At 43.7% G+C, this 26604-nt stretch overlaps 3 protein-coding genes across 7 annotated transcripts; 1 reads left to right on the forward strand and 2 right to left on the reverse strand.

The window, feature by feature from the left end:
- Positions 1–140: 140 nt before the first annotated feature.
- On the reverse strand, positions 141–19790 carry LOC6726346 (cytosolic purine 5'-nucleotidase). 5 transcript variants are annotated; one of them, XM_039298156.2, is made up of 9 exons: positions 19534–19790; positions 18720–18807; positions 17460–17548; positions 2414–2487; positions 2130–2343; positions 1920–2066; positions 1631–1751; positions 600–1565; positions 141–534 (listed from the first exon to the last, which is right to left on the reverse strand). In XM_039298156.2, exons 3-9 carry the CDS (start codon positions 17540–17542, stop codon positions 397–399), a joined length of 1743 nt encoding a protein of 580 aa, XP_039154090.1. In that variant the 5' UTR covers positions 17543–17548; positions 18720–18807; positions 19534–19790; the 3' UTR covers positions 141–396. The 5 variants fall into 5 exon arrangements, with proteins under 5 accessions (XP_039154090.1, XP_039154091.1, XP_039154087.1 ...); XM_039298157.2 differs by lacking the exon at positions 18720–18807; XM_039298153.2 differs by lacking the exons at positions 18720–18807; positions 19534–19790 and adding an exon at positions 18198–18590.
- LOC27208581 lies at positions 9075–9746 on the reverse strand. The gene has a single exon (XM_039298158.2). The coding sequence runs from the start codon at positions 9531–9533 to the stop codon at positions 9162–9164; it is 372 nt and encodes a 123-aa protein (XP_039154092.1). The 5' UTR covers positions 9534–9746; the 3' UTR covers positions 9075–9161.
- LOC27208164 lies at positions 18452–26435 on the forward strand. Its single transcript, XM_016183778.2, has 3 exons — positions 18452–18562; positions 25038–25120; positions 25191–26435. The coding sequence occupies exons 2-3, from the start codon at positions 25110–25112 to the stop codon at positions 26365–26367; spliced, it is 1188 nt and encodes a 395-aa protein (XP_016039920.1). The 5' UTR covers positions 18452–18562; positions 25038–25109; the 3' UTR covers positions 26368–26435.
- Positions 26436–26604: the final 169 nt, after the last annotated feature.

Here is a 26604-nt window from a genome sequence, read left to right on the forward strand (position 1 = left end):
ACTGTTAAATAGGGCTAACTAGTTTCTAAATACAATGCTAACAAATTTCGAACATCAAAAGGAATACTTGTTTAGATACTTAAAAAGTTTCCCAGCTAATTGGCTTTTCACACCTCTCATGAATTATTCAAAACGAAATGTTCTCATTCAATTACAGCAATTTATGGTTTTAATTAAAAAAAAGACACATTATATGTATGGAACCAGCTAATGTATAATATATAGTATATATCGTATATGGTATATAGTTTCACATATCTGTGCTCGGGTAAAATCGCCAGGGAAAATCGTACGTTTCACAATTGCTTCGACCATGGTGTGGATTTCGTTTGAGTTTGAGAATAAAATTCGTTGATCCAAACATTCCTGCTGGGGGGAGGGCGGCTGCGGCATCCTCTAGTCTTCGGAGGCATCGCGCACGGCCTCTGTGGAAGACTCGGCACCACTGGGTGTCTCCTCCTCCTCGGAATAGTCCTCGTCATGGGTGTGGGTCACCACGGTGGGCGTCGACGGACGAGTGTGCACAATGGAGCTCTGGAACAAGGAAGGATTCGATTAAGCACGGTCTAGATTAGAATTATAGTTTGGCAAGGACTTACTGCGCGATGCAAGTCCTTGGAGTCCTTAACGTGCTCGGCAGTGCCCGCCAAAATGCGAGCCGACTCATCCGGCGAGGCAGCCACCGATGCGGCTCCCGTGGCCGCGGGAACAAGGCCCAGCGGCGGAGGCGGCTGATGGGCCTGATCGTGGGCCACCGTCGACTCATGGGGCAGGAGCATGGCCGGAGCTCGGAACATATACGAGAATGGATAGTAAATGAGGTTGAGCAGGGTGGCCGCATAGACGTCGGCATACCGCACCACCTGGCTGGAGAAGAAGGTCTGGCGCGAGCCGGAGCGGAAGAGTGAGCCCATCATGCCATAGGACATGTCCATCTTGTGTGTCACGTCCCGGATGCAGGTGCGCAGCTGCGAAATGTCCGGCTTGACCTTGGCACTCGAGTCGAGATCCCTGTACAGGTCGCCCAGCTTGATGTCCAGGTTCTGTAGCTCCGCAAACAGCTGGCACTCATCCGTCCAAACGTGCAGCTCCCTGACCAACTCGGGCACAATTAGGAAGGTGCGCCAGCCGCGGATCTTCTTCGATTTGAGAATATCGCCGAAGATGTGATCGCCCACATAGAGCACGTCCTTGCCCTTGGCATTGATGAACTTGGTGAAGAGCTCGCAGGAGCCACCGGAATAAACCTGACCCGGCTGCAGGGGTCCAACGTGGGTGCCGATCTTCAGGCTTCCGGTCTTCGTGTCCACCTGCCGCAGCACGGTGCCCTCGTCGAAGAAGAGCGGCTTGCGCGCATCCACCACGATCACATCGAAGTAGGTCTTCCAGTCGCGGTGCGGCTCATCCGGAGTGGCGCCATGGGGGAAATCAAACAGGTAGGTCATGATCTCGTTGGTGTACGTATAGTCGCTGTTGGTCAGCATAAAGAGCTTGGCGCCCGACTCCCGGATGCGCGAAAGGACCGTGGGCAAACGCTCGTCCTTCTTCACATAGTGAGCCATATTCTAGTGGATAGAGTATATTGGTATTAAGTACGATCTTCACACGATGAACTAGTAAGAAAACTAACCTGAGTGGTGCGACGCTTCAGATCGCCATCGGAATGCACCCAGTCGACGGCACGTCGCACATCCTGGAAAATCGACTTGTAGGTAAAAAGTAAATCGCCAGCTTTGATGCCGCGCTCAACGCTGTCGGGTGAAAAGAATGAATAGGAGAAAGTAGAGAAAGGGGAATAGAGCAGCAGCGGGGCAGTAGACCAGAAGTCACAGATACAGATATCTTTCCACACAAATGCAAGATCAAAAGGTTTATAAAGCTAGGGAGCAAGATTTTCCATTCAAACGATTCCAACTTACCGCACAAAGTCGCTGCTGTTGGTTAGGAAGTCGACGAGACAGGCAAGAAGATAGGTTTCCGGAAGATTGAAGAGAGTATTCAGCACATAGACACGGGACTCGTCCAGTTTCAAGAACTTGTTGGGATACAACTCGTACACCTGGTGACTAAAACACAATGGGGTTCAGGTCAGTGGGGTTCAGAGATAAGTTTAAGGCCACTCCACTCACTGCTTGATGAACTCGAAGCCATGAACGCAGACCAGGATGTTGCCGTAGGCATCCACTTTCAGCAGATTCCCGTAGAGAGTGTCGAACCACAGGCCGCGAACTGGGAAGGTGGGATCGTACTCGAACTGCAGGATCTCCTTGGGGTAGCCCATGAAGACCAGGCGCTCCTTGACCAGGTTGAAGCCCAGCTGCTCATACTGCGGTGACTTGTACTCTGTTCGGAATAGAGATGGTCAACATTATACGGATATGTGGTAGATGTTTGGTTAGTATCGGTGTCCCACCTGCCAAGGTGTAGTCCATATCGAAGCCATAGTACTTGATATTCTCCAAATGCAGCGATCTGTTCACAAACACTCTGTAAATAAGAGAAACAACAAAATATTTGCATTATTATGTTGCATACCTTCGGGCTTAAAAGGAAAAGTTACCACTAATACACAATTTCCATCTAAACATTATACATTATTCATAGTAATTTTCCCAATAATTATTACTATTATAGATAAAGTTATGCTTCAAATAATATGAATATTGTATTTGGTCCCTCCTTTCATTTTCAATGCCAATTATCACCTGCTAATTGAGTTTATATCAATGTTTATTACACATAATAGATCATTATGTACCCCCATCACACGTTTTCCACATTTTGCGACACTATTCTAGAATGTTTTTAGTCTAGAAAACTAATCGATTTGGCTGATCATTCGATCGGTAAAGTGAGTCAATGGGTTATCAAACTGGCGGTGAATCGCGAATGGCGTGAAAAACTAGCATCAGTTTGCCTCGAGTGCGAAAACTGGCGCATGGAAATGGCGTGAAAATCGTTTGACATTCAATTTTCAACTTTGTCGTGGCTCTTTGATGGCGGCGTGGCGTGGGGCCCTCCGGCTTTTCCATTTTCCGCCAGCTGAAGGCGTTGCTCGGTCTCAATTCGCCGCGGCTTCGACTGCGGTCAGCAATTAGTGTTGAAAACTTGTTGTGGGCGGCTCGGGCTGACACGCCCCTTTTGCCTTCGACAGACTGTGACTGCGATGTGTGTGTGTGTGTGTGTGGGTGGGTGCCACGCCTCTTTGTGGGAAAAACTCATTAGCGGGATGAGCGTGGACAAAATGTTTTGAGAGATACCCTCATTTTTGGGGTTTTCCATTTTCATTTTTGGCGCAGAGTTGGGTAACGCGATGTATTCGATTTATCATGGTTGCAAAACTATGCACTTTCCATGCTTCCATCTCTGTTGTTCCCCGCTGAACACTACATATTTTGAATACTTTTTAATGTCTGTCCGATCAATAATTCGATTAATCATGGCTGGATGGGATTATGCCAACACCCCCGCTCCCCCGCAAAAAGAGCATTTCAGTTTCGGTTTTTTGGCCTAATTCGCAGTGTCTCTTCTTTTTACGAAGGGGATGTGGGGCGGCGGGGAGGGTAGAGTTTTTTATATGTGCTGGGTGTCCATGCTGTGCGTTTATTTATTCTGCTGTCCCTTTTTGGCAATCCTGGTCCACTTGAACATTTGCCAAATAAGCGAAAAAGTTGCATCCGCTCCGGGGCTCCGTGTCCTGCGGCATGCTCCACATCCTCCGTCTCATCCTCAGCCTCTGCTGACCAATTTCCCTTGCTTTTGGCCAACTTTGTTGGTTCATCTTGGTCGTGGTTGCTGGCATGACCCTTTTGTTGCTTTTGTCAACCCAAATTCGAACAGAATGCATAAATCTGAGACAAAACACACGCCGCAAAAGGCCACCGAATTTCGCAGCAATAATTAAATTTCCCATTTTCCAGCTCAAAAGGCAGATTTGCCAATTTTCCAGCCAAGAATTTTGCTGACTCTTAATCGACGAAGGCTTAAAGATGATACGCCAGACTTAAAACTTGTATTTTTAACACTTGCGAGAGGAATGCCTAAAGACTAAATTAGTTTATTTCAGTAAATAATGATTGTTAAATGCATATTCGGCATTATTCAAAGAGTGTTTTCGAAGGCATTTGAATTTGCAACCGGCAACCATCAGGAATTCGAGGTCAAAAGGCGCAGATTTACCGATTGCATCAAATGTTTCCGCAAAACAAATAATAAATAAAAAATAAAAAAACAGAGAGCTGACTAAACGGATTAATGTGAGATCGCCGGTGGTAAAAATAGGCCAATATGTGCATAAATGAAATTTTTGCTAATCCGCCGACTGTATGGGTTAATTGTCACTGCCAGAGGATTGCGCGTCAATTAAATTGCGACCGCGGATTCCGCGCATCTAAAAATACGCAGCCAGTGCCTGGGAAATAGTGAAATAGTTAGATTGAGTGCCCAGATTATTGATTGTGATGACAGAGATACTTGCGTGGCTGCCATCATCATTCGCCTTTTGGTTATACGCGGCGTATGAGCAATGTTAGCGAGAAAAGTCGCATACGAGTGCGTGGAGGCACATACTTATGTACGGTTGCCTAGGCGGCTGTGGAATGGATATTTGCCTTCCATTTGCATTGATAACAAACAGCGAAACTCTGTTTTGCAATTTCAGAGCTCTCAATTCCATTGGCGGAATGCTCAAGTGCGTCAACGAACTGATTGCCAGTGTTTTGTTTACACCGCCTGGCGATGCGATCAACGTTTTCCAACGACGAAAGGTCATCGGTACACATTAGCATCTCTCGCACTCAAAGTGCACATTGAATACTAGGTGTTTTTTTTTTGTTTTTAGCTGATTATATTTTTATTATAATCGGTCCATTGACACTGGCCGGAATCGGGGCGCTTACATTGTACCTATGCTGGCAAATAGCAAAACATGAATGGTGGGCCTCGGAGCGGAATAACATTGTTTAATCACTTGTTTGTTTTTCGACAAATACGCAAATTGTACTGGTAATATTGGTAATAATAAATTTATAATATAATTTAACCACAAGAGTAGAATCAGTACATTAAATACAGATATCCGATTTGATTTGCACCGAGCTATGAAAGTTTTATTGTTTGTGATTTGCAAAAACAGGATCATAATGGCCAAAGTTGGAAAGGTGGCAGAAACTGCTCGACTAGGACCTCCTCATCATGTGAATCCCCAAGAACAGTAGATCTTTCCATTTTCGTAAATTGCACAAAAGCATTGTGAGCTCAAAATCCGAAAGATTCTGGGTAACATCATAACTTTTTGGATAAGAAGTCATGTTGGGATCCTGGTACTTCGTCATCAAAATCATCAGATTGAGCGACAAACGATCGTAAAAGAGTGGTACTCTTATATGTGAATTGCACAAATCAATTGGGTATTTCAAAACTTAACATTAGAGTACATACATATGAAAAGTAGTTTCAACATTTTTTGAATACTATTAAGACTATCTACTTATGTTAGAGCCAAATAATTCGTCTTAGATCTCAAATTCGTAAAGGAATTCCTGAAAACTTATAGAATAGAATACTTTTTTGACAGCCTGCTTAATTCTTAAAGCATAACAAGGAAATTTACAAAAGAACCACGGATTTCCGAGAATATATACCAATATTTTCACAAATTCACTTATATTTTCTTAATTTTTCTAATTAATGTCTGATTCGGGATAATTTCCGGCATTACAATAACTATTGAGAAATTAAAAAGTCTACGATTTGCATTAGTTCTCTGCAACGAGTGGCCACTGTGCTCAAGTTGCAGTAAGACTTACGCATGATGTGGCTGCTGCAGTGGCCACCACAAGGCCGCCTTCGAGGTGGCTGCAGTTGCTCCGTCTCCTGGCGGCATCTTAGTGTCCGTGACAGCTGTCTGGGACATGCCACTGTTACTGCCACTGCCACTGCCACTTGCAGCCGGGGAATCCCCAATTCGGGAGCAGCCAGTGGCATTCAAAGTTCCAGCACAGTTGCCGTTGCTCAAGTTGTTATTATTATGCATTGTTAACTTGTTTACGCTCCCGGACAGCGAAATGAAAATGGGTAAGTGGGTAAAGTGCTAAGAGTGGTCGATGGTCGGTGGAAATTGCTTCGCTCGAGTGCGAATTTCCCTCTTATTCTTCTGCTGGCTGTCGAAAATGGGAATTTATGGCCGAATGCTTATCGCTGTACTAGTTTCGCCGTTTGTCGTTTCCCCTCCAAAGGATTGGCCCTGCCAGTTGGTCTGGATTGCCCGTCAAGGATTGTCAAGTGGAGCTGTCCACGTCCTTGCTGCATCAACAGCAGCGGAAGGAGCAGCAGCAGCAGCAGCAGCAGCAGAAGGTTTATTGTGCCATGTGCTGCTGCTGTTGATTAGATTTAGCTGATTCCGTTGCCCCGCCACTTCGTCCCAGGGAGCACATAATGGCCATAACTCAACTAGAACACCCCCACCTCACCCAATTGGCCATGGCCAAATTGCATTCGCTTGTAAAATCAAAATTCATATCATGGCAATGCAAGTTTATCAATTTGGTTGCCATTTCCCATCCCGCGCTCCATCGACTGACCATTATTCCCCCGTTTTTGATATACTTTATAAGTATGTATGTGTTTGTGACCGCTTGTTTGGACACGTGCAACGTTGCGTATGCGTCATGCTACGTAATCCCCATAGTAAAACTGTTGCAGTTCTATTTTAGAACATCATCAGCAAATGGCACCTAGCCCTCCATCGTCATCATCATCATCATCACCGTCACCATCACCATTGGCATCGTCGTTCTCCCCACTGAAGCTGGCTATCGAGACACTTCAGCTCCAGCTGCTGACGTACTGCAGCTGCCACGTGCCACTGCCCCTTTTGGAGGCGAAACAAAACCCGAGTCAGGGGCACAATAACTGACCAAATGGGCTGTGGGGCACAACACAGGCACCAGGCGACGGACGACAACAATTGGCAGCCAATCATCGGCAGGTGGGGTTACAGGGTCAGGTCAGCAGCGGCAGCAGCAGGAGCATTCTGCTCTATTCCATTCCATTATATTCTATTTCATTCTATACGTTCAGTTAACGCCCGGGCAAACAGGCCATCGGTAATGATAAACCTATCACTAACCATTGCGCAAAAGCGCTAATAACGACTCTCAACGACTTCTGATGGTTGAAATTGAAGTAGCTGCTATTTGAGGTATTTTCAAAAGTAAGCAAATAATTTAATTAGATTTAGACCAGGCATGAAGAAGGAATGAAGAGCTCTTATCCCGAGTGTATAAAGTGTTTAAAGTTGCAAAGAGAATATGCTGACTTCCGTGCTTAAAGGCAATCTTTTCCCAAATACAAGTTACTTTAATTGTATGGTTTTTTTTTCAAGAAATCCCTGGGCTATCAATCAGTGCCAAGAAGCCCTGATTGTTGATGCTAAGCTCTTGCCATCGCCGGGCTCTCAATTGATAAGTGAGGGCTCTTTAAATTCAATTATAAGCATATCGACAATTTATGTTACAAGGCCAAAGGTAAGCCCCCCCATTTCCCAAATACCACACACTCACTCGCACACAAGCAAACATCGGAAAACTCAATTCAGCCACAAGGTCGTGTCAGAATCTTATAGGCGTCCTTTGGTGTTTCGGCTCCAATTAAAATCAAAATGCCAAACAAAAACAACCGAGGTGTGGCTACAAGGCTCATGAGATGCTGGACAGGAGGAGCAGGAGAAGCTGGAGGAGCTGGAGGAGAAGGAGAAGCTGGAGGGGCAGTATCCAGTATCCCATCATCAAAGCCCCCGACCAACGAGCAGCGGTCACCTACGTGGTCCAGGGCGGCGCAATTGGGCGATAATTGACTTAATAAGCATAACCACAAAACCAAATAGCCAGTGCCCAACACGCACAAACACATTTGTGGACATAAGAGCTGCACATGTGTTGCTGCTACACTGGGCTGCACAGGAAATGGAAATTGGCGGGGCAAGCCAACAGAAATACCTCTCTAAGTTATACGACACTTATTGGGTCCACTTACATATGCCACAATAACACACGCAGGTTTGTGGCAAGTCAGCGGATTGCATTGATATTCTTTAGAAAGCAAAGTTTACATTCAATACATTCAAAGCTACAAAAATGGTTTCAAATGTCTTCTCGCATTTCAGTTGTTAAAATATAGCATATATATGAACTACCTATCATTGGTAACTACTTCTAAGTCTTTCAAAGGAAACTCTGCTCTCCGAACCTGCAGGTCATAGTTTTGCTGACCAGTGTAGCCTGTCCGGAGCACTGTGACAAAGCAATTCGCATTTCACTTCCGACACGAGTTTACGTCTAATTAAGACCTTAATTGCCAGCCACACACACAAGCACACTTGCAGACATCCAAAAAACGAAAAGAAATAGTCGCTGGGGAGTTGGTGAGCGGATTAGGAGCAGGGAGATCTTGGCACAGACGCACTATAATCGAATCCTGGCCACCAAAAGCGGAGAAAATCACCCGGACTGCGCTCGAGGCGAACACGAACTGAGCCCCCCCGAAAAAAGCGTAATCCAAACAAGCCGCCGTAGTCGAGAGTCGAGTTCTACGCCGGACACCGGCATGGGCCACATCCACTTGGAAGCGGACCCATCGTAGTGCTGCGTGGCACACCATTTCGATGGTGCTTGCTCTGCCATTCATCAGTTCTCTACTTTTATGTTTTTGCTTTTTTTTTTTTTTTTGCAACGAAGGCGACTCTGCGGCAAACACTTTCAATTTCATTGTCAGGGGGCTTCATCGCGTGCGACCTTGGCAGACCGCTGAAGGGTTCCGATGAATGGTGGTGGGGATGGATGGATGGATGGGGCTTGGGTCGCCGAAATTGATTGAGGGCGGCTTAGCATGTGAATACGGCGGACTTAATTAGGTAGCAAGGGCTGAGCAATGGGCCCGCATCCACGCCAGCGATGCTGTGGCGTTTAATTTGATCTAAACGAACTTAATCAAATTGCATTGTGCTGAGGTTAATCACATTTCCGCGACCCGCCCCTCCCCCTCCCACCTTGGAAACAACATGAAAGAACAGCCGATAGATTGGGAATCCCGCTATTTATTTTTTTTGGTCTCGTTTCAAGGTAACTGGGAGTTCAGTTCGCGAGTTCCGGTGGTCGGTGCCCCTAAACTTCGGTGGGTTCGTCGGAGACGTCGATATCGGACCAACCCTGAATGCCCTCTAACATATCAGTCTCGATATCCTCGTATGGCATGTCCATCGGAACCACGAGGTGGAAGGGATTGCGTCTGCATTGGGACCCCACCACTATGGAGTTCACTACGTTGAAGTGGTGCAGCAGACCCATCAGCTTGTTGTACGCATTTTTCATCGTGATCCTCACGGGATCAAATGCCTCCGTACTGGGCTCCTTAGCATTGGGACGGAAGGCGGGCTTGTACTTATAGTGGCTCACCAATAGGACAGGTCCCCCCCGAGGCAGTTGGTACAGCGGAAACTGCCTGGATGGGCGCTTCTTGAATGGGATCACAAACATCAATTGTGTTTAGTCGATCCGTTCCGTTCGAGTTTCTTATAATTGTCAAAAACAAAAGGATAGTGTGATTAAGTGGAATAACTGGTTCTGATTCTGAAATGGTTACCACAGGGCCACTAGGATCCAGTGTGGAGTAAGCCATGAAAAGTATATTGTCACAGTTACGAAAATGTAATATTGACCAGGTACTCAAAGAAGTCTTCAAAATCCATTTCGAAACGATATGTTATATATAAAACTATTGATAAAAATAGTGGCGAGTTCAATACTTTAAATATATTTTAAAGGACTTTCGGTTGAAAGGCGCGATTTCCAGAATGACCAGCGTTCACAGTGCAACAGTTGCGCACAACAATGTGACCCTCGCTTAAAAATTGAAGCTAAAGCTGTAAGCCGACAACTTAAAGCCTTTCGAGTTAGCAGTCACCGCAATCCCGGTCAAGACACGCGTTTGGAACATTGCTGAATGCCAAGTCGCTGTCAACTGTTGGAGAACTATTTGCACCGGCAGACGGAGAAGGAGCTGAAGAGTTCCAGCTCCTGTTTCTGCTGCTCCCGCAGAGGATCCTTTCACACGTTCCGCACGCGTTGCCTCCGCTTAGTCGAAGGAGCAAAATGTCATTTGCATTTTAATGACGCAATGCCAAGGCGAATCAAGGCCATCGAGTGCACAGGGCCACGCCCACTAATCATCTGCTGTCAGTTTGCATAAAAGTCATAAACAAAAGTCGCGACATAATCGAGAACGAAATGCCAAATTAAATTCTACATTGACCACAAAATGGGTGTACTATACAATTGTATCTGTAATGCCCGGCCAAAAACACAAAATACACGGATGCATATATGTATCTATGCATTTCAAAGCTGATATATTCGTGTGCTGGTGCAAATATGGGAGGATTTTCCAATTTGCAAATGTGACATTTGCCGCAAATTTTGTTTATTTTCTGGCATTTCCCATTAATCAAATAATTTAGCCTGCGTCCAATCAAAACATAATCAGCTACGGTGGGCGAAGGGGCGTGGCCCGGAACGACCTTGACTTTGATTTTGATTTTGTGTGGGCGGCGGTAAACGGAAAAGAGTGTGTCATTTGTATTTGTACAAATAAAGTTAAGTACAGATGTGTTTTAAGCACAAGTAAAAGGGAAAGCTTATGAGTTAGCAAAGTTATTATTATATTTAACACAATGCATTTCCCTTATTTGCCAGCAACGCAATTGAAGTCTCTAAAAGTCTACATTCTTGAAGCTCTTTGTGCGCACCGATTGAATTTATTCTTTATTCTTTGTGCTGGGAATATGTATTCTTTATTTACTATTGCTATTCAATTCATATTTGTCCAACGCCAGAAATAAGCTGCGTAAATGTAAAAGGATTTTGTGTAAATGTTCGCTTTTCATATGCCCACTTAAAATTACATTCTAAAATTGGCGAATTAAAACTACAAATTAAACCAACGCAGATTTGCGATGAGCATTTATAATCCAACCATGGGACACAATGTGTTTTTGCTGTTTCCCATTCGGCTTATTAAAATGTAGTAAAAACAATGGTTAAATGCATTCCTCGGACAGGAAAATTTCTTATTAACACACCCTTTACGCAGCAAGTGCAGAGCACTGGAATATGTGCATAAATTAGCAATTGAAATGATAATAATAATGGGTTTGGCCAAAAAGTTGCGACAATTAAAAGGGGGAAAATTGGAAAAGCCAGTGGCATCTGTGTGTGTATTTGCTCGTTTTAAAATAAATTTAGCATGTGAATTTCAATGAAATGCAAATTGCATTAAAGTTTTTCCTGCTGTGGCTGCTGCAGTGGCTCCTCTTTCTCGTCCTCTTCCTCCTCCAATTCCATGGCCATGCCACGCCCCCCTTCCTCTGCCCACTCTCGCTCTCGTCCTCCGCCTGTCGTGAATGTTCGCGGCGTTTCCGTTTCCGGCTACGCAATAAAAGTTCCCAGCTACGTGACCTCCGCGGAGGCGAACGGAGCAGGAGCACGAGCAGGAGCAGCGGGTGGACGGGCACGAGGAGAGCAGGTCATGTCTGATTTAAGACAATCATGGGAAGCTGGCTAAAGGTGAAGTTGGCCGAGAGACAGGTAGAAAGAACGAGCGCAGTGGGGCGATGGCGGGGCGGGGCAGTGGGGCAGCGGGTAACATTGTTTGCATTCGAAAGCGCCAAAGGGAGCATGGGCTAAGAGCCGTGGGGCAGAGGTGGCAGGTCACGTAGCTGCAGCGGAATTAAGCCCCAGCCACCGGCCAAGGGTTAAGCGCAGTGATGGCGGCGCCTCGAGAAACATTTTGCCAAACGAGCTGTGCGCAACATAAATATGCCAATTTAGCCCCAAACGATGATGATTGAGGCATCAGCCACGAGCCCAGGCCAACTGCTGCTCTGATTGCAGGCGGAGATTAGCCTGGCGGCGACTCATTAAGTCAACTGGCTAAGCGTTGACAGCCAGAAATTTGCATTAATTGACACACAAGCGAGGAAATCAAATAAACCGAAATTAAATGATCGAATGTTGGGCCGGCAACGAAACGAAATGGGCGGTGGGAAAGCGGCAGCAATTAGGCAGCCTGCCAATTAAATGGGGGGGAAAATGTAGAACAGCGCTGCTGTGGCATGGTCAAGGGCGCATGTTCATAACTGTAAACAGCAGTTGGGCTTGTCACATAGCCACCGCCCCAATCCCTGCCACACATCGCCATCTCCATCTCCGCTTGACCCCAAGAAGACCTCACCAAATTACAGCGATAAGAGCACGCATCGTATCTGAGTTGAAAGCTCGGAAAATCAGACAATATAGCCAAAGGTTTGCTATAGATTTTTGCACTAAATTGACATGCTAATAAATACGCCAGGTGATATAATACATACATGTGTACATATATCACTACTAATCCAGAGTCCGTGTGAGTCACAGTGAGAAGAAGATAAGGCGGCATGTTTCCATCAAGATTACAGGGTATCTAGCGTTTTGCTATACTATACATATATATTCAGTTGCTGAATCTCGAGAACTAATTCAGTAGTCAACGCACTGGCGCAATAAAGCTAATGCTCATTCCAGAAACATTCGAACTGAGTGATTCACTCTGGAACATACGTTTTCAATGAGGTTTAGCATAATGTTCTTATTAAGCCTACATGGTAGCATAGCGTAGTAATCAGCATAGATAAACAAAGGAACCATTATTATGATAGCGAACAAAGGGCACAATGTTGAAAGAATGAAATCAATTTACAATCTACGCCAGCGTAAGTACTCATCGCAAACATTGTTTGAATTTTGATTATAAAATAATAATAAGCCTGATTACCAATCGATCCAGAACATACCGAAATATCTCTAGAAGAGATAAGTGGGTTAATCTGGGGTTTGGGATCAAAGACCAGTTCGAATTGAGTTATTTGAATTGATCATATAGCATTGTTTACTACTTATATCGCTCCATTTGAGCTTAACACTCTGAATTCCCAAACTTTTCCTTTGATATCAAGAAACTTGAACAAAGAAGAGAGTATGACGGTATAAATAGATAACGATAGTTGACTCATGTCAAGTACTTGAGTTGCAATAATATATTCAGAGAATCTAGACGTTACATCCAGTCAATATTGATTCCAATTCCTTTGGAAATTCGAACTATGTTATTCCTTTGGAAACTGGAGCTAAACACTCTGAATTCCTAAACTTTTCCTTTGATATCAAGAAACTTCAACGAAGGAAAGATTACAAAGGTATAAATAGACAGCGCTAGTTGACGCATTGCCTTGTAAACATGAATTTGGTTACACGAACTTGAGTTGCAAGAAAATATTCTGGAAATCTAGACGGTTACATCCAGTCAATATTGATTCCAATTTCTTTGGAAACTGAATCACATTTTCCAGTGCTCCATGAAGGATTAGCGGTCATTTTTTGGGACTCAATAGAATCGTGTTTCCCGGCGATCTGCTCACCTGTGACCAAGTTCTCGCTTGTGACCATGGTAGCCGGCGGTTCCATCTGCGCCCACTGCCAGTCCATTGAGCACCGACTGATCCATGTCGGTTTCGCCGATCGTCTGCGTGCGTTCCCGTTCCTTTTCCGGCTTGGCGATGATCGTGGAGCTGGTGCTGGAATGTTTCTGCAGCGGCTTCTGCTGCTGTGGCTGTGGCTGTTGCTGCTGCTTTTGCTTTGGCTGTGGCATCTTGGCGCTGCCGCGGATTACAAGGCCACAAATGCTGCGCCGCGTCGCTGCTGCTGATTAAGCTCTTTCGCCCAGTGGGCGTGGATCGTCGGTGGGCGCGCGGGGTGCTTGTGGAGGCTACCAGCAGCGCGATAAGTATCTTATCAGCTGTTATTTTGGCGGACGACGACGTCACCAAGATCCGTAGTTGGAATGGATTTGACTGATCGATCGTTTGAAAAACTCGTCGGTTGTAAAAAACAAAACAAAAAAAAAATAACTGACAATTAGGGACTTTGTATCTACGAATCCTATTCGGATGCGAAATTCGGATTTTCCACTTGGATGGCAAAATAAAATTCCGAACGATTTCGGTCAACGTTCGAATTTCAACTGAAAGTGCAATGTGGAAATGGAGGAAGGAAGCGGCGGCAGAGCCAAAAGAGAGCGCCGAAGAGCGAGAGAGCGGGGGTCGAGCCCCAACTCTCTCCGTTTTCAATACTGAAGGCAGAGCGTCGGCGTCGAAAGCTCTGCTCTCCCTCTTTCTATCTCTGTGTCTAGCTATCCCCCACACCCTCATCGCCTCCAAACAAACACACACTCACTCACTTTTGTTGTTGCTGCTTTAGACGGTGTCAACGTAGACCGTTCAGTTGTTGTTTTGATGCCTTTTATGCAATAAATACAAAATGTTTTCTACTTTGTTTTGCTACCCATCACTCAGCGAGGGAATGATCGATCGTGCGATCACTCACACAGCAAGCGAGCTAGTTCTTTTTATGATTTCTATGACTTTCTCGTGTTTAGTCAGCGTTTTAATGACTTCATTGCACTTTTTTGTGATCATATGAAACGCAATCTTCGTTTGCTCAGCTTTCTTTTCTCAGTTCATAACTAAGATGTATATACATACATATGTGCAAATTAGGTCATAAATGACAAATTTGCTTTTAATGCATTACTACAGTTTTCGAGAATTTTATCCAATCTTCATTATACATAAGCGTAGAGCTTAAAATATTGTTCATGTTCAGTAAATAATGATGTTAAAATACAATACTGCATTTTAATGACGTCTAGATCGAGAGGCACGTACGGTCACCAAAGCGATCGCGATTCCTGCTCAGTGTGCAGGGTGTCGACGCTTCGACACACCCACTTTCCACCGCCAGCTCTGCGGTTTATCTTCACGCGCTGCTTGCTCAGTCGAAAATAGCTTCTATGGCCAAACAAGCACGAATAAGCCAAACCAAACCACTAACAATGACTACACCCACTTGTGCGCATGGAAATTTTAGTGTGTCAGTCTTGGATTGGAAATGCTTGGAAAGCGGCAAAGAAATGAAATTATGCACACAAAACTTAGCCGCACACGCACACAGCTGAGGTGGAGCAAATAATAGCTCTGCAACTATTTCCTTATCTTCCCGGCGAAAACAAGTGGCTTACACAGAGAGAAAAAGTAATAGATTAGCTGTAGTACGTTCGCAAATCAATATGTTATAAATGATTGAATTCAACTACAGTCTTTCCAAGCTTCTGCCTAGTTTAATATATTAAAAAAAAACGTTGAATAAAAACAATAGCTAGTCAGAATGGATTTGTATGTAAAAATAAAATTGTTTGGATATACAAATGTGCCCGCATCTGTACTAAATGCCACACTCTTCCTATTTATGGCAACACGCCCACGTCCCCAGCAGGCAACTAGTTCAATTGAGTTAAAAAGATGGAGAGAAAAGCCTCAAGTACATCAAAATTCGATTACTATAATTAACGTAAGTAAATGTTGTTCCACTTGGCATTAGCATGTAATATTATTGGTATGTTATCATTAAAATAATACTTTTCATATACTAAGCACGTTTTTTTTCTCAGTGCACCTGCTAATGCGTGGGGGTTCGCGACTTGGCTAAGTGGAATTTTTTGTGCGTTATTTTGACTTTTCGCTAAGATTCCACTGGGCGACACAGCCACAGATACAGATAGATTCGATCGCACGCTCTCGATTTAGCAGCCCCATTGACAGCCCATAAATCCATTCGATTTTCTATAAGCACATACATACATACATACGTACATATATGCAAATCCCTGTGACACCTCCGAATGGCAGCAGCATAAACAGCAAGACATGGCGATACAAAAACCCACCAGATACATTCGCAGCGATATGTGCGCATTAATTGTGGGACCAATTATAATGTTGATGGGCGAGGCGCGGTTTTCATGAATATTTCATCTGGCATTTGCATATTCATTGCCATAAACCATAAACCATACACCACGCACCATATTCCATAATTCCATAACATATAGCGCATATTTCATCTTCCATTTAAGGCGACTTTGAACGCGGATCGCTATCGATAAGCCCAGCTGCCATACATGTAGATACGAGTACTACATAAATAGACCTTTCTCCCACTGCCCACTCGCTTGACAGCTTTTCGAGGCGTCTCGGCCGAATACAGAGTTACAAATTCTTGAAAATTATTGCTTGCACTTTGCATCGTGTCAATGTCAACACAAACACATGTGTACATACATACATACAAACATACAGACATTCACACAGAGATAAACGCACAGTGCAGTTGCAGCTGACACTCGAGTGGCTCCGAGTGCCCACTCACTTGCATCTACTTGCATTCACGCCTAACAAGCAATTCAGACAGCCCCGCCGCCCCCGGCGCCCACCACCCCTTTGAGCGGGCCAACCCCCTTCCCCCGCCGGCGAAAAGCCACTAAAACCGGGCGATAATGGGCAGCGTCACAAAATATTGTAATCAGCAAAAAAGCAAAAACAAAAATGGCAAAAGAGACGTCTGGCGTGAGTGCAATAACAACACGAAGACACCTATACCCTACAATCGCCCATTTCATAGGCGAATTCTTAAAAGGATAGTTTCCTTTACAAGGGAAAACCTTACAAGATAATATCATATGGTATCATATATATATAATAGATAATATAATTATCTATGATTTGTTACATTTGTAAACTAACAATGTGCATTTTTAAGTAACTGTCCATTTGTGTTCCCAACTCTGCTTAAAAATACATTAAATTAAATAGTGGAATTAGGCTAAGTTAGATATCTGTGAATTGGTTCTCAACTTTATTGCTCATACGCCACGTTGGCGTACATCGTTTCAAAGGCGCACATCCAATTTGCGATATTTTTAGTGCTTTACAGCAGGGCGGCCTGGCCCTATATACCCTGAATACCTAATTGGACTAATGAGGGCGGCACTATCAACGTCAGGTTGTCAAGCGAATGTCCCCGATTCGTGTGGATTAACTAGCTGGTCGCTGTTTTGCGCTTGTTGTTGTTTTGCCTGCGAGATAAGACGATAAGGCAGTGGAAAAGCGTTCGCACTTGGCATTGACCGTGGTTTATGTTGAGAAATCTCTCTTTGGTAAAAACATAGCTTACACTGGGCAAAATCGATTTAAGAAGTATTCATATCACATGAAATCATTTTGACAAGTCACTATAAAAACATAGATAGACATAGACCTTCGAAAATTCGCTTCTTTTCAACTTGAACAATGAATATTTACAGCTTAAACAACATTTTTTGCCTGTGTAGTAATCTTTGCTTTGGATTTGCTATCCACGGCGTTGTTTATTGGTTTTCTATGCCGTTATTGTTCCTTCGGACTAGGCTTTCCCAGGTTTTCCCATTAAAATTGACCTACTTTTCGGTAACTTGGCAACTCTTTTTGGGCAACTCACCTGTGGGCCGCATGGCGGTAATACTTTTTGGGCAGGGCCGATGTCGAACAGGGTCCTGGGGTATTGGGTGCAGAATCACTCATCTCGCACTGGAAGTAGTCGAAAAGCGGAAAATTAATGAGAGTAGGCTGATCGCTTTACTACCACATAAACACACACGCACATACGCACACGCTGCAAATTTTAAAGTAGGAAAATTGAAGTAGAGAAATGGGTATGAGGCTGAAAATTGAGAACGCAGGCAGTGCAGGCAAAGCAATCAAAGTGCTAAGGACAAAAACAATAATATATATGAATGCAAAGAAAGAGTGCTGAATACTGAAGCGGGGTGGCAACTCTGGCCAACCCTCTTTGACTGACGCAATTGGCACAAGTTTAATGAGTTTTGCTGCAACTGATTGATATGCTGCTGTCTAGCTACATCTTCACCTCCTGCTTTTCCTACACTGAGATAGAAAAAGTGTACAAAAATTTAAATTATATATGCACATTGTTTTACATTTACATTTTGCATTATGTCCAAGGCTTAAATTAGAAAAAACCTCTGTTCATGGTAGTTTTACCACAATCCTAGAGTTTACATAAAGAGTAAATATGTACATACATATATATAAATATACTACACAACCTTTCGGATATTTTGTCATTTGACATTTGAAAGCTTTTTGCTCAAAAATTTGAATATAGTTTTCTAGCGTAAGAGTGCTTTCTTCCGCTGCTTTCGCTCAGTGTACTTACTTGATAGGGCGGCAGGTCGCAAAAGTCCCTCTCGAAGGACTTAAGCGGATCCTGCGGCTTTGCATCTTCGCTGGGCGTGGCCTGCATTCTGCCTAAACTGGCATAGGAGCAACTTAGCCTACGGTTGCCTTTGTTCCTCCTGCTCCGCTGGCAATTCGGGGCACCAATGTGGATGGGGCGTATCCTTGAAGGGGCGGCTTGGTTGCCCTGGCCCTGTTTGGGTATGTCGCCCGATTTCAGTGACAGTCGGCGAGAGTCGTTAACGATTGCCACTTGGGTGGTGTGATTTGGATATCTAAAGGTGTCTGTTGTTTCGGATCTGCTTGTTAATTGGCGGTGGTACTGCAAAGTGTTTGTTAAACGGCGTAAGTTTCTCATTGCCAACTTAAACAGCATGTGTGTGAGTGTGTGTGTGCGTGTGTGTGTGTGGGAACAAACTAAAAATGCATGTGTGTTTGTCAGCGTGGGAAGCAATCAAGCGATTTGGGATTTAAATCTACTGATATTGATGCACATACATACCTGATACTTATTAAGTTGCTCAGAATATGACTGATTAGTTGGATTGCATGAACATTAATCCGAACAATATGAAATTGTGTTTCTGGGTCTATTTTAAAGTAATAATAACTCTTTAGTGGTGCCACTACATAATAAAATCTGTACTATACTGAAAGCTGCATAGATTATAGGGGTTATTTTTTAGAGTGTAAATAAAAAGCGTTGATATGCAGTTTATCTTAGAATGTAAATAGCACAGCCTTTTTTTTAATCTCGGGCAACAAAGATGTTGTCTGGACTCATCCGATGAACATGTGTCATCTTTTTGAATATTCCTCAATTAAGACACGATAATTGGGTTTTTATCTGAATAGTTAAGTTAAGATAATAACAGCACTCGTTGCGTTTTTTTTATGTTTACCCAGTGTTTATGTTTCTGAAGCTAGCAATTTGTGGGTGGGCCCGAAAGTAGGCTACGTATTTTTTTCTCGCTCGGTTCTTGCACTTCCAATGGCAACCGCTGATTAAGCTAATTTATCGTGTTTTTCGCTGCGTAATTGCAGAAAACAAGTTTGTTGGCCCGTGTTGTTGTTGCTGTTGTGGCCGTTTTTGTTGGCGCTGCAAGGTGCCGGCAAACAAAATCACATGACACCCCCGCCGAGTGCCACATATCGATCTATCAAAGGCCGGCAGATGGGCAAAGGGCAAAAGTAACGCCGGCGGGGGGCTCTAAAAATACACAAATATGTATGCCCATGTCCATTGGACAGCGCGAACAACAACATGACTCAAAAAAAAAAAACAACAAAATTGAGCAGCTTTTGGTGGGAGTTACCTTTTTGGCCCAGAAGTTTTGACGTTTGGCTTTTAGCGTTTCGAGGTTTTGCTTTCCAGCCACTTGATTTTCCAATATTTTCCAGCTATTTTTGGACTCACGCACGCGGCCGCGATTTCATAACACACTGCGCACGGTTTTCAAAAGTTGTCCAATAATAAACACACTGCGCCACGGTTTTCAAAAGTTGTCCAAGATTTCCATCAAACCAATAATAAATGGGCGGCCTAGAAGAAGAAGACGTTTTACGATAACGATAACGATAATTTCCGATGTTTTTACATTTTCCTTATTTTCTCTCTGAGAAAATTAGTGCGAAACAGAAACAGCAAGAGAAAGGAGAGTTGTTTGTAAACAATGGTGCCTGTGCTCGATGCTGGCAATGCCGCATTTGGCGCGCAATGCGGAAATTCAAAATATTTGTTTCGCAGTGAAACACATTTTCAATTGTCTCCATTTATGAGAAGCTATTTGTCAATCTTCCTGTCCTATGTCATACACTTGGGTTCTATAGTTTAATTAACTCACGGTATTTATTTCCTTTTTCTTGATAATATGGTATAATTTTTCATAGTCTGAAAATAATACAAAAAAGAATCGAATGCTATATATTTTTTCATTGCATGATCTAAAAATTGATTTTTTTTTAAGTTTAAAAGCGTTATGAGTGAATAACTTATATTTTATGAATTTACTTATCATTCACTATTTTTGTTCATTTAGGATACATTTTTTTTATCGCATCTTTCTGTTTTTTAATGCCAATCTTCTTGCAACTACTTTATATTATATACGTGAACCATTTAAATGTGATTTAAGAGTCTCTTTGATCGAATTTGTCACATGGAAAGAAGCAGCTTACACTATTACTTTTTAATGGTCCCCTTTAAGAGCTATCACGGACAGACTTTTCCGCCTTTGGCATTTATTTAATTACCCTTTTCGAATAAATTGTTATATGTTAATGTAAGATTCCGAGCACAGCGAACTTTCTTAGCCTGCTCCTTTCGCTCCTTTCAATCTTAGTTGCAACACACTTCTCTGTTCCTCTAAATTTTCGCCCAGATTTATCCGTTTTTCTATATGTTTTTCTGTTCTCGCCCGGTTCTCACCTTTCCGCTCAAGTTGCGCCAATAAATTTGTGCGCTCCCAATGCCTTTAGTGCTTTACGGATTACCACACCTGCTGTGGATGCCACTACCACCACCACCACCCATCTCCATTCACCGCCACTGCCATTTCCGCGTCTTTGAAGCCGTGCACTTCCGCTGCTCCGGCTGCTGCAGTTGGTCAAGTGGGAAGTGGTATTCCCTACTTGGCCAATGGCCATTGACCATCATCATCATTACTATCATCGGCGGGTTACGCAACGCTCTTTATCAGCGAGTGCACAGGGAGAAAATAAATTCACCTGTAGTTTTATTTAGATTATCTTAGATTTATCTAACACTTATTGCGGTTAGCTCCGTGTGGATTTCTAATTCTCGTTATTATTTATATTATTAAATTGAAAATCACCTGCAACTTCTTTAAACATGAATTTTTATAAATTTCAAAAATGGTATTAACTAAAAATGAGATACGTTTAAGTTCAAACCTGCATCAGATTGATAATAAGGAATTTAGGTTTGCAGCTGTGTCGTACCCTCCACTCATTTTCTCGCCGTGTAGCTTGCACATGGCACGTTGCACGCTGCACGTTGCACGTTGCCCGGCGGCCTGGCGGCCTTTCAATAAACCGGCCATAAAAATAAGGAGGTGCCGGGAGCGGTTCGATGCCTTTGGCTTTGTTTTCGCACTTAATGCCGCCGCCGCAGCGCGCTGAGCGTGACGGTAAATAAAGTGAAGTGGCCTGGAAGCGACGCACTGCAGCAGCAGCTCCACCGTCTCCACCATCTCCACCAGCTCCCCCAGCACCACCACCTCCTCCATCGCCAACCACTTTATAGCTGAGCCAAGCACTGGCCCTCTTGCCAAGTCCGAGTTGCCAAGTTTGCTGCTGGCCAGTTAGTTTTTCCTTTTTAGGCCTTCTCCAGTCGCGCGGGCAGGGGAAACCGGGCGAAATTAAGTGAATCGGAAATGCCCCTAAAAAGATCAGCGGATTAATGTATTATATGTATATGTCAACACATTGTATTTGAACTGACTTGGGAAATGCATAGTTTCGAGCAATTTCAAATTATAGGTATAAGCCAATATATATTTAGTACTTGTGGGTGTTAGGAACGAAACAAAACTTGTAAAAATAATTGTATTTCATGTTAAATGTAATATTTTCCACTCTAATTTATAGCGGTTATTTATATGCTGTGTAAATTAAACGGTGTTATCGCATGTTGACCATAAGTCGCCATTAAAAAAGTTTAGGATTACAAAAAGCGAAAAGGGATTAACATTTAAATTGGATTTAAGGGTCGTTTAACTAAATGTGCATCGATATATTTTGCCATTTTTGTAACTATTTAATTTCATTAAATCATAACTACGGCGACAACTGAAATTCTGGGCGGGATTGTGGAAAAAGAAGGGGATCGGCTCGACTGGAGGTCAGGTCGCCGCCTGCCAGCGCTTGTTTACGGATTTGTGGGCCAGAAGTGCTTAATTGCCCGAAACAAGGCCCGAACCAGTTGACCATGCCCATGCCCATGTGCAATGTGCAATGTGCAATGTGCAACGGACAGCGGCCAGCGGCCAGCTCCCCTCGAATGTGGCCAGTTGAATTTGGCCAAAATTGCCAACGGTCGTTGCAGCTTAATTGCTTTTTGTGCCTGTGCCGCCCTGCTGCACTGGAGTTTTGGCTTTAATGAGACGACGACGCCGACGACTTTGGGTCTGTGGACCGCAGTGCGTATGCGTAATTAACACAGAAATCAAGCTCGCTGGCTTTGACTGACTCTACGCGCTGCTCTGCAGGTGGGATAACAAAACAATACACGGGAATAACAACAGTGCCCCACCTCACAGCACCCGAAATCGGATGGCCTCGAGGGATATACATGTCGGTGGATACACCCAGATATGCGCACATATACCATCAGCAACAGATACAGATACAAATAGAGATACAGATACAGATACAGATACAGAGGCAGCTACAGATACAGATACACACATGTGCGTTTTTGGGAGTGGGCTGGGGGTTGGGGAAAAGCAACAAGCAGATCGACCCATGCCGTGCGAATAGCAATGAAAAGGCCGCTCTTTAACACCCGGATGGAGCGAAGTTTTTCAGGAATTTTTCCAATCAATTGATAATTAAAAGACACACACGGGCAGAGGATGGCACGGATGGAGTCATACTCATGGAATTTCATGCATTTTGTTCCCTGAGTGTGTTTGTTTTTATCTCACATGTGCTTGCACTTTCAATTAAAACCATTTCGGGCTTGATCAAATTTTATATGAATCTCGAACAGTTCATAACAGTGGAAAATTCTTCTTTTTTTTGGCCATTTTTTTTAAATTGATTTACTAGAATATTTGAGGTCGGGGTTCGTTGCGAACTGAAAGCTGGTCCGGTTAAAGGTGCTACAGGTAGCCATTGCATACATAAGCAGCCCATCTGCCGCCGAACTTTAAGCGCAGCTCTACAGCGGAATGGAAATGGATTCATAAATTATACAACAAGAAGCTGTAGTACACATGAAATATGCGAATTAGGTTGTAGGGGCTCCGAACTGCCGGTCGAAAGCCATAACTCAGCACAATTGGCCAGGAGCCGCCTTGGGTCTATCAGTGTCCATCAACCGGGTGGCAGACGAAGATGCCTCTCCCACCGCGCGTTGCCAAGGCCAACTGCATGTGGAGGGCTTCCTGGTCCAGGCCAAACTAATAAACCAACTCAATTAGGGGGCTGGCGAGGCCAAAAAAAATATAAACAAACAGTCGGCCAATTGCGAATAATGTGGACATACTCGATTGGAAATCCTGGCGACTGGAGGATGCTCAGTAGGCTGGAATTTGGAATATTGCCCAGGCGGCAAAATATGCATAGCATAGTAGTTGGTATTTTAAAGAATTTCTTTCGGGCTCAAGCACTTTTTGCTATCAGTTTTAGCCAAGTGAGCGAAACAAGCTAGACCTGTGCCTATCTTTCTACTACTTACTGATATATGCAGATTCCAAATTCCAGATTCCAGCCTATAAATACGCCACGAGATTGGCGGACCGTGCATTTTTGCGGCTGCTGATATCGTCTGTGCCCCAAAAAATGTACCCAAACACATACATATGTGTGTGTGTGTATGCACATGTCAATAAAATAAACTAATTTAATTAAAAGGCCGTGGGCGGGGCGGGTTTGGGGCGTGTTGTAAGTGGCATGCAGCGTGGGGCGGCAAAAATCAGGTCACTAAGTCACTAACCCAGCGATGATTGTCGGATAAGTTTGGCTGGGAACCAACGGGCCTGCCGGCGAACCCAACTGCATGTGGCAATTATTTATGCATTTATTATTTATTTATTAACATAAGCTGTCAGTCGAGGCACACTTGCGTTTTGCCTGCAAATATTAATGCGGACCGCATACACTATCACAGATTTCGTTTTGTGACTTCCCCAAATAAACTAATTGATTATTTAAGGCAAAATGCATTCAACTGCTGAAGTTAAAATACAAACTAAAAACTAGCCAGCTCTTAATAGCATAGACTTTCTTGCGTCTAGCTCCATTGGAATTGCGTTTACGCAGCGTTGCTTAAGCGAATGCATAATTGCAGCACTTAGATGCAATTTGCGGTGGTTGTACCCGTTACTCGTAGATTAAAAGGGTATACTAGGTTCGTTGAAAAGTATGTAACAGGCAGAAGAAAGCTTTTCCGACTTAATCAGGATCAATAGCCGAGTCGACCTGGACATGTCCGCCTGTCCGTCTGTCTGTCCGTCCGTACGAACGTCGAGATCTCAGGAAAAAAGCTTGAAAGTTGAGATTAGCAAACTGCCACGCCCACACTTTTGAAAAATGTTTTGATATTTGTTATATTTTTATTAGCCTTGTAAATTGTAACGCCCACACTTTTGAAAAGTGTTTTTATTTTTCTTCGCTTTATTGTTTGTCTTGCCAATTTCTACCGAAAATACTTTGGCCACGCCTCGCCTTACACCTACAAAACACCCAAAACGTTCGAGACGTGAACTTTTGAACAATTTGAAACAATTTTTTCTCATTTTATTCCCTACAATATCTAGCGAACGCACGTCCACTAGCTAGCTGAGTAACGGGTATCTGATAGTCGGGCAAGTCGACTATCGCATTCTATCTTGTTTTTAATTGCTGGCGGTTTCCTAAATCGATGTCAGCCGCTAGAAAATGTTTTAGTGCCAGGTCCCCAGGGCAGAAAATACAATATCCCTGGAAAATACATAAGTGATTGTCTAATTTATCGATATACATAAAATATACCAAAAAAGAGTTGAAGTTATACAAAAGGGCGACAGCTCTATCATTTTACGTCAAGTCATTTGGTGCGAAGTGAAAATTTGCTTAGAACTAATCTTTTTTTCAGCTTTTCACAGCTAAGCATTAATAATATCTGGAAAAGACCGAAATATTATTCAAGAATCCATAATCCAGAACAATGGACTTCAGGTAAAGAAAACGCCGTAAATCTGTAGCTTTCTCCAAGCAGCTCACAAACACATTTCTTGTCCTTTGTCAGCGTAACTATCGGTTTATACTCGTTTTGGTTGGATGTACTAAAGCAATTGGATCTGAAGTCTCGCATTAGCTTTGCAGCCAGTTGCGATATGTTTGAGGAGATATACGCCATTAGTTCTAGCCTACGATTGAACCGCGTAGTGGATGTGGAAGAAATGCTTGAGTTCTCACTGGTTGAAACCAGACTATTTGTGGACCATTCGGGACCTGAAATTGAGATTATACGCGGAGGCCCACAGACCGCAATGATACCACATTTCAAGTATTTCATGCAACTGATGGCGATCAAGCGGATGAAGGTGAATGAGATTGCCTTCGAGGGATTCCAACTCACGCGATACAAATGGTGCACCGCTCCCGGAACTAGCTTCTGCAGCTTGTCCATTCTTAGCATGCGTCGTTGTGGGCTCACAGATGAGAAACTCGAGGGCTTGGAGATCTTCACTCAACTGGAGACATTGGATCTGGGATACAACGATCAATTGACTGGAAGCTGTTTGATGAGTCTTCCAACTTCATTGTTGTCCCTTAACATAACCGGCTGCCAGAGTTTGTGCCCGAACGAACTAATACACCTGAGCTTTATGCCAAGACTTCGCGAGCTGCGTGCCTCGGGCCTGATGCCCGGTGGGCACTGGAATATCTATCGGGATCTGGTGCTGGCTTGTCCCTTGCTGGTGGAGGTCGAGATGTCGATGTGCTCCGTGAAACGCGATGAGCATAGGCTGGGTGGGCTGCGCAATCTGGAGTCGTTGGTCATTAAAGCCCACCCCGTAGAGACAACTCAATGTATGGTCAGCTGCCCGATGCTGAATGGCCTAATGGGTGTGCCTTTGCTGCGGAAGCTGATGTTTCCAGATGCACCGAGTGGCTTTGTTAACGCCAATGCCCTGGCGATTCTATCGAGATTCAGCCAGCTGCGTGTTCTGATGATACACAATCAACCTTACTGCGCCGAAGACTTCACTAGATTGAAGAATCTAAAGTCTCTGGAGTCGCTGGACCTCAGCAATTCCCCCAATATCACTAATGAAATTGTCGCCGACCTGGTCGTAGGACTTCCCAACCTTAGAGTGTTAACAGTCCAAGGGTGTCCTCTACTCACAAATCATGTATACGGTGATCTGGCTGCACAGTTGGCCAGTCTTGGTCGGATCATGGTCGAGATGCAGATATAAACTGACTATAGAGCCCCAAATGTATAATTCAGCATCTATATTAAATAAATTTGTACTTATGATTGTAATAATCATTTAAAATATGTGCCCTAGTTTTTTTAGCCGAATTTATTATCACTTGGCCATGCCTCGAAGTAATCTCGTTAGCCGACAATGAATGAAAATAAATATGAAACTAAGTGAAAATCAAGTTAAACGCAAGAATGTGCCATTATTGTTTTTTGTTTTGTTTTTTCG

The sequence above is a fragment of the Drosophila simulans genome, chromosome X (assembly GCF_016746395.2).
Source record: "Drosophila simulans strain w501 chromosome X, Prin_Dsim_3.1, whole genome shotgun sequence".
Lineage (NCBI taxonomy): Eukaryota > Metazoa > Arthropoda > Insecta > Diptera > Drosophilidae > Drosophila > Drosophila simulans.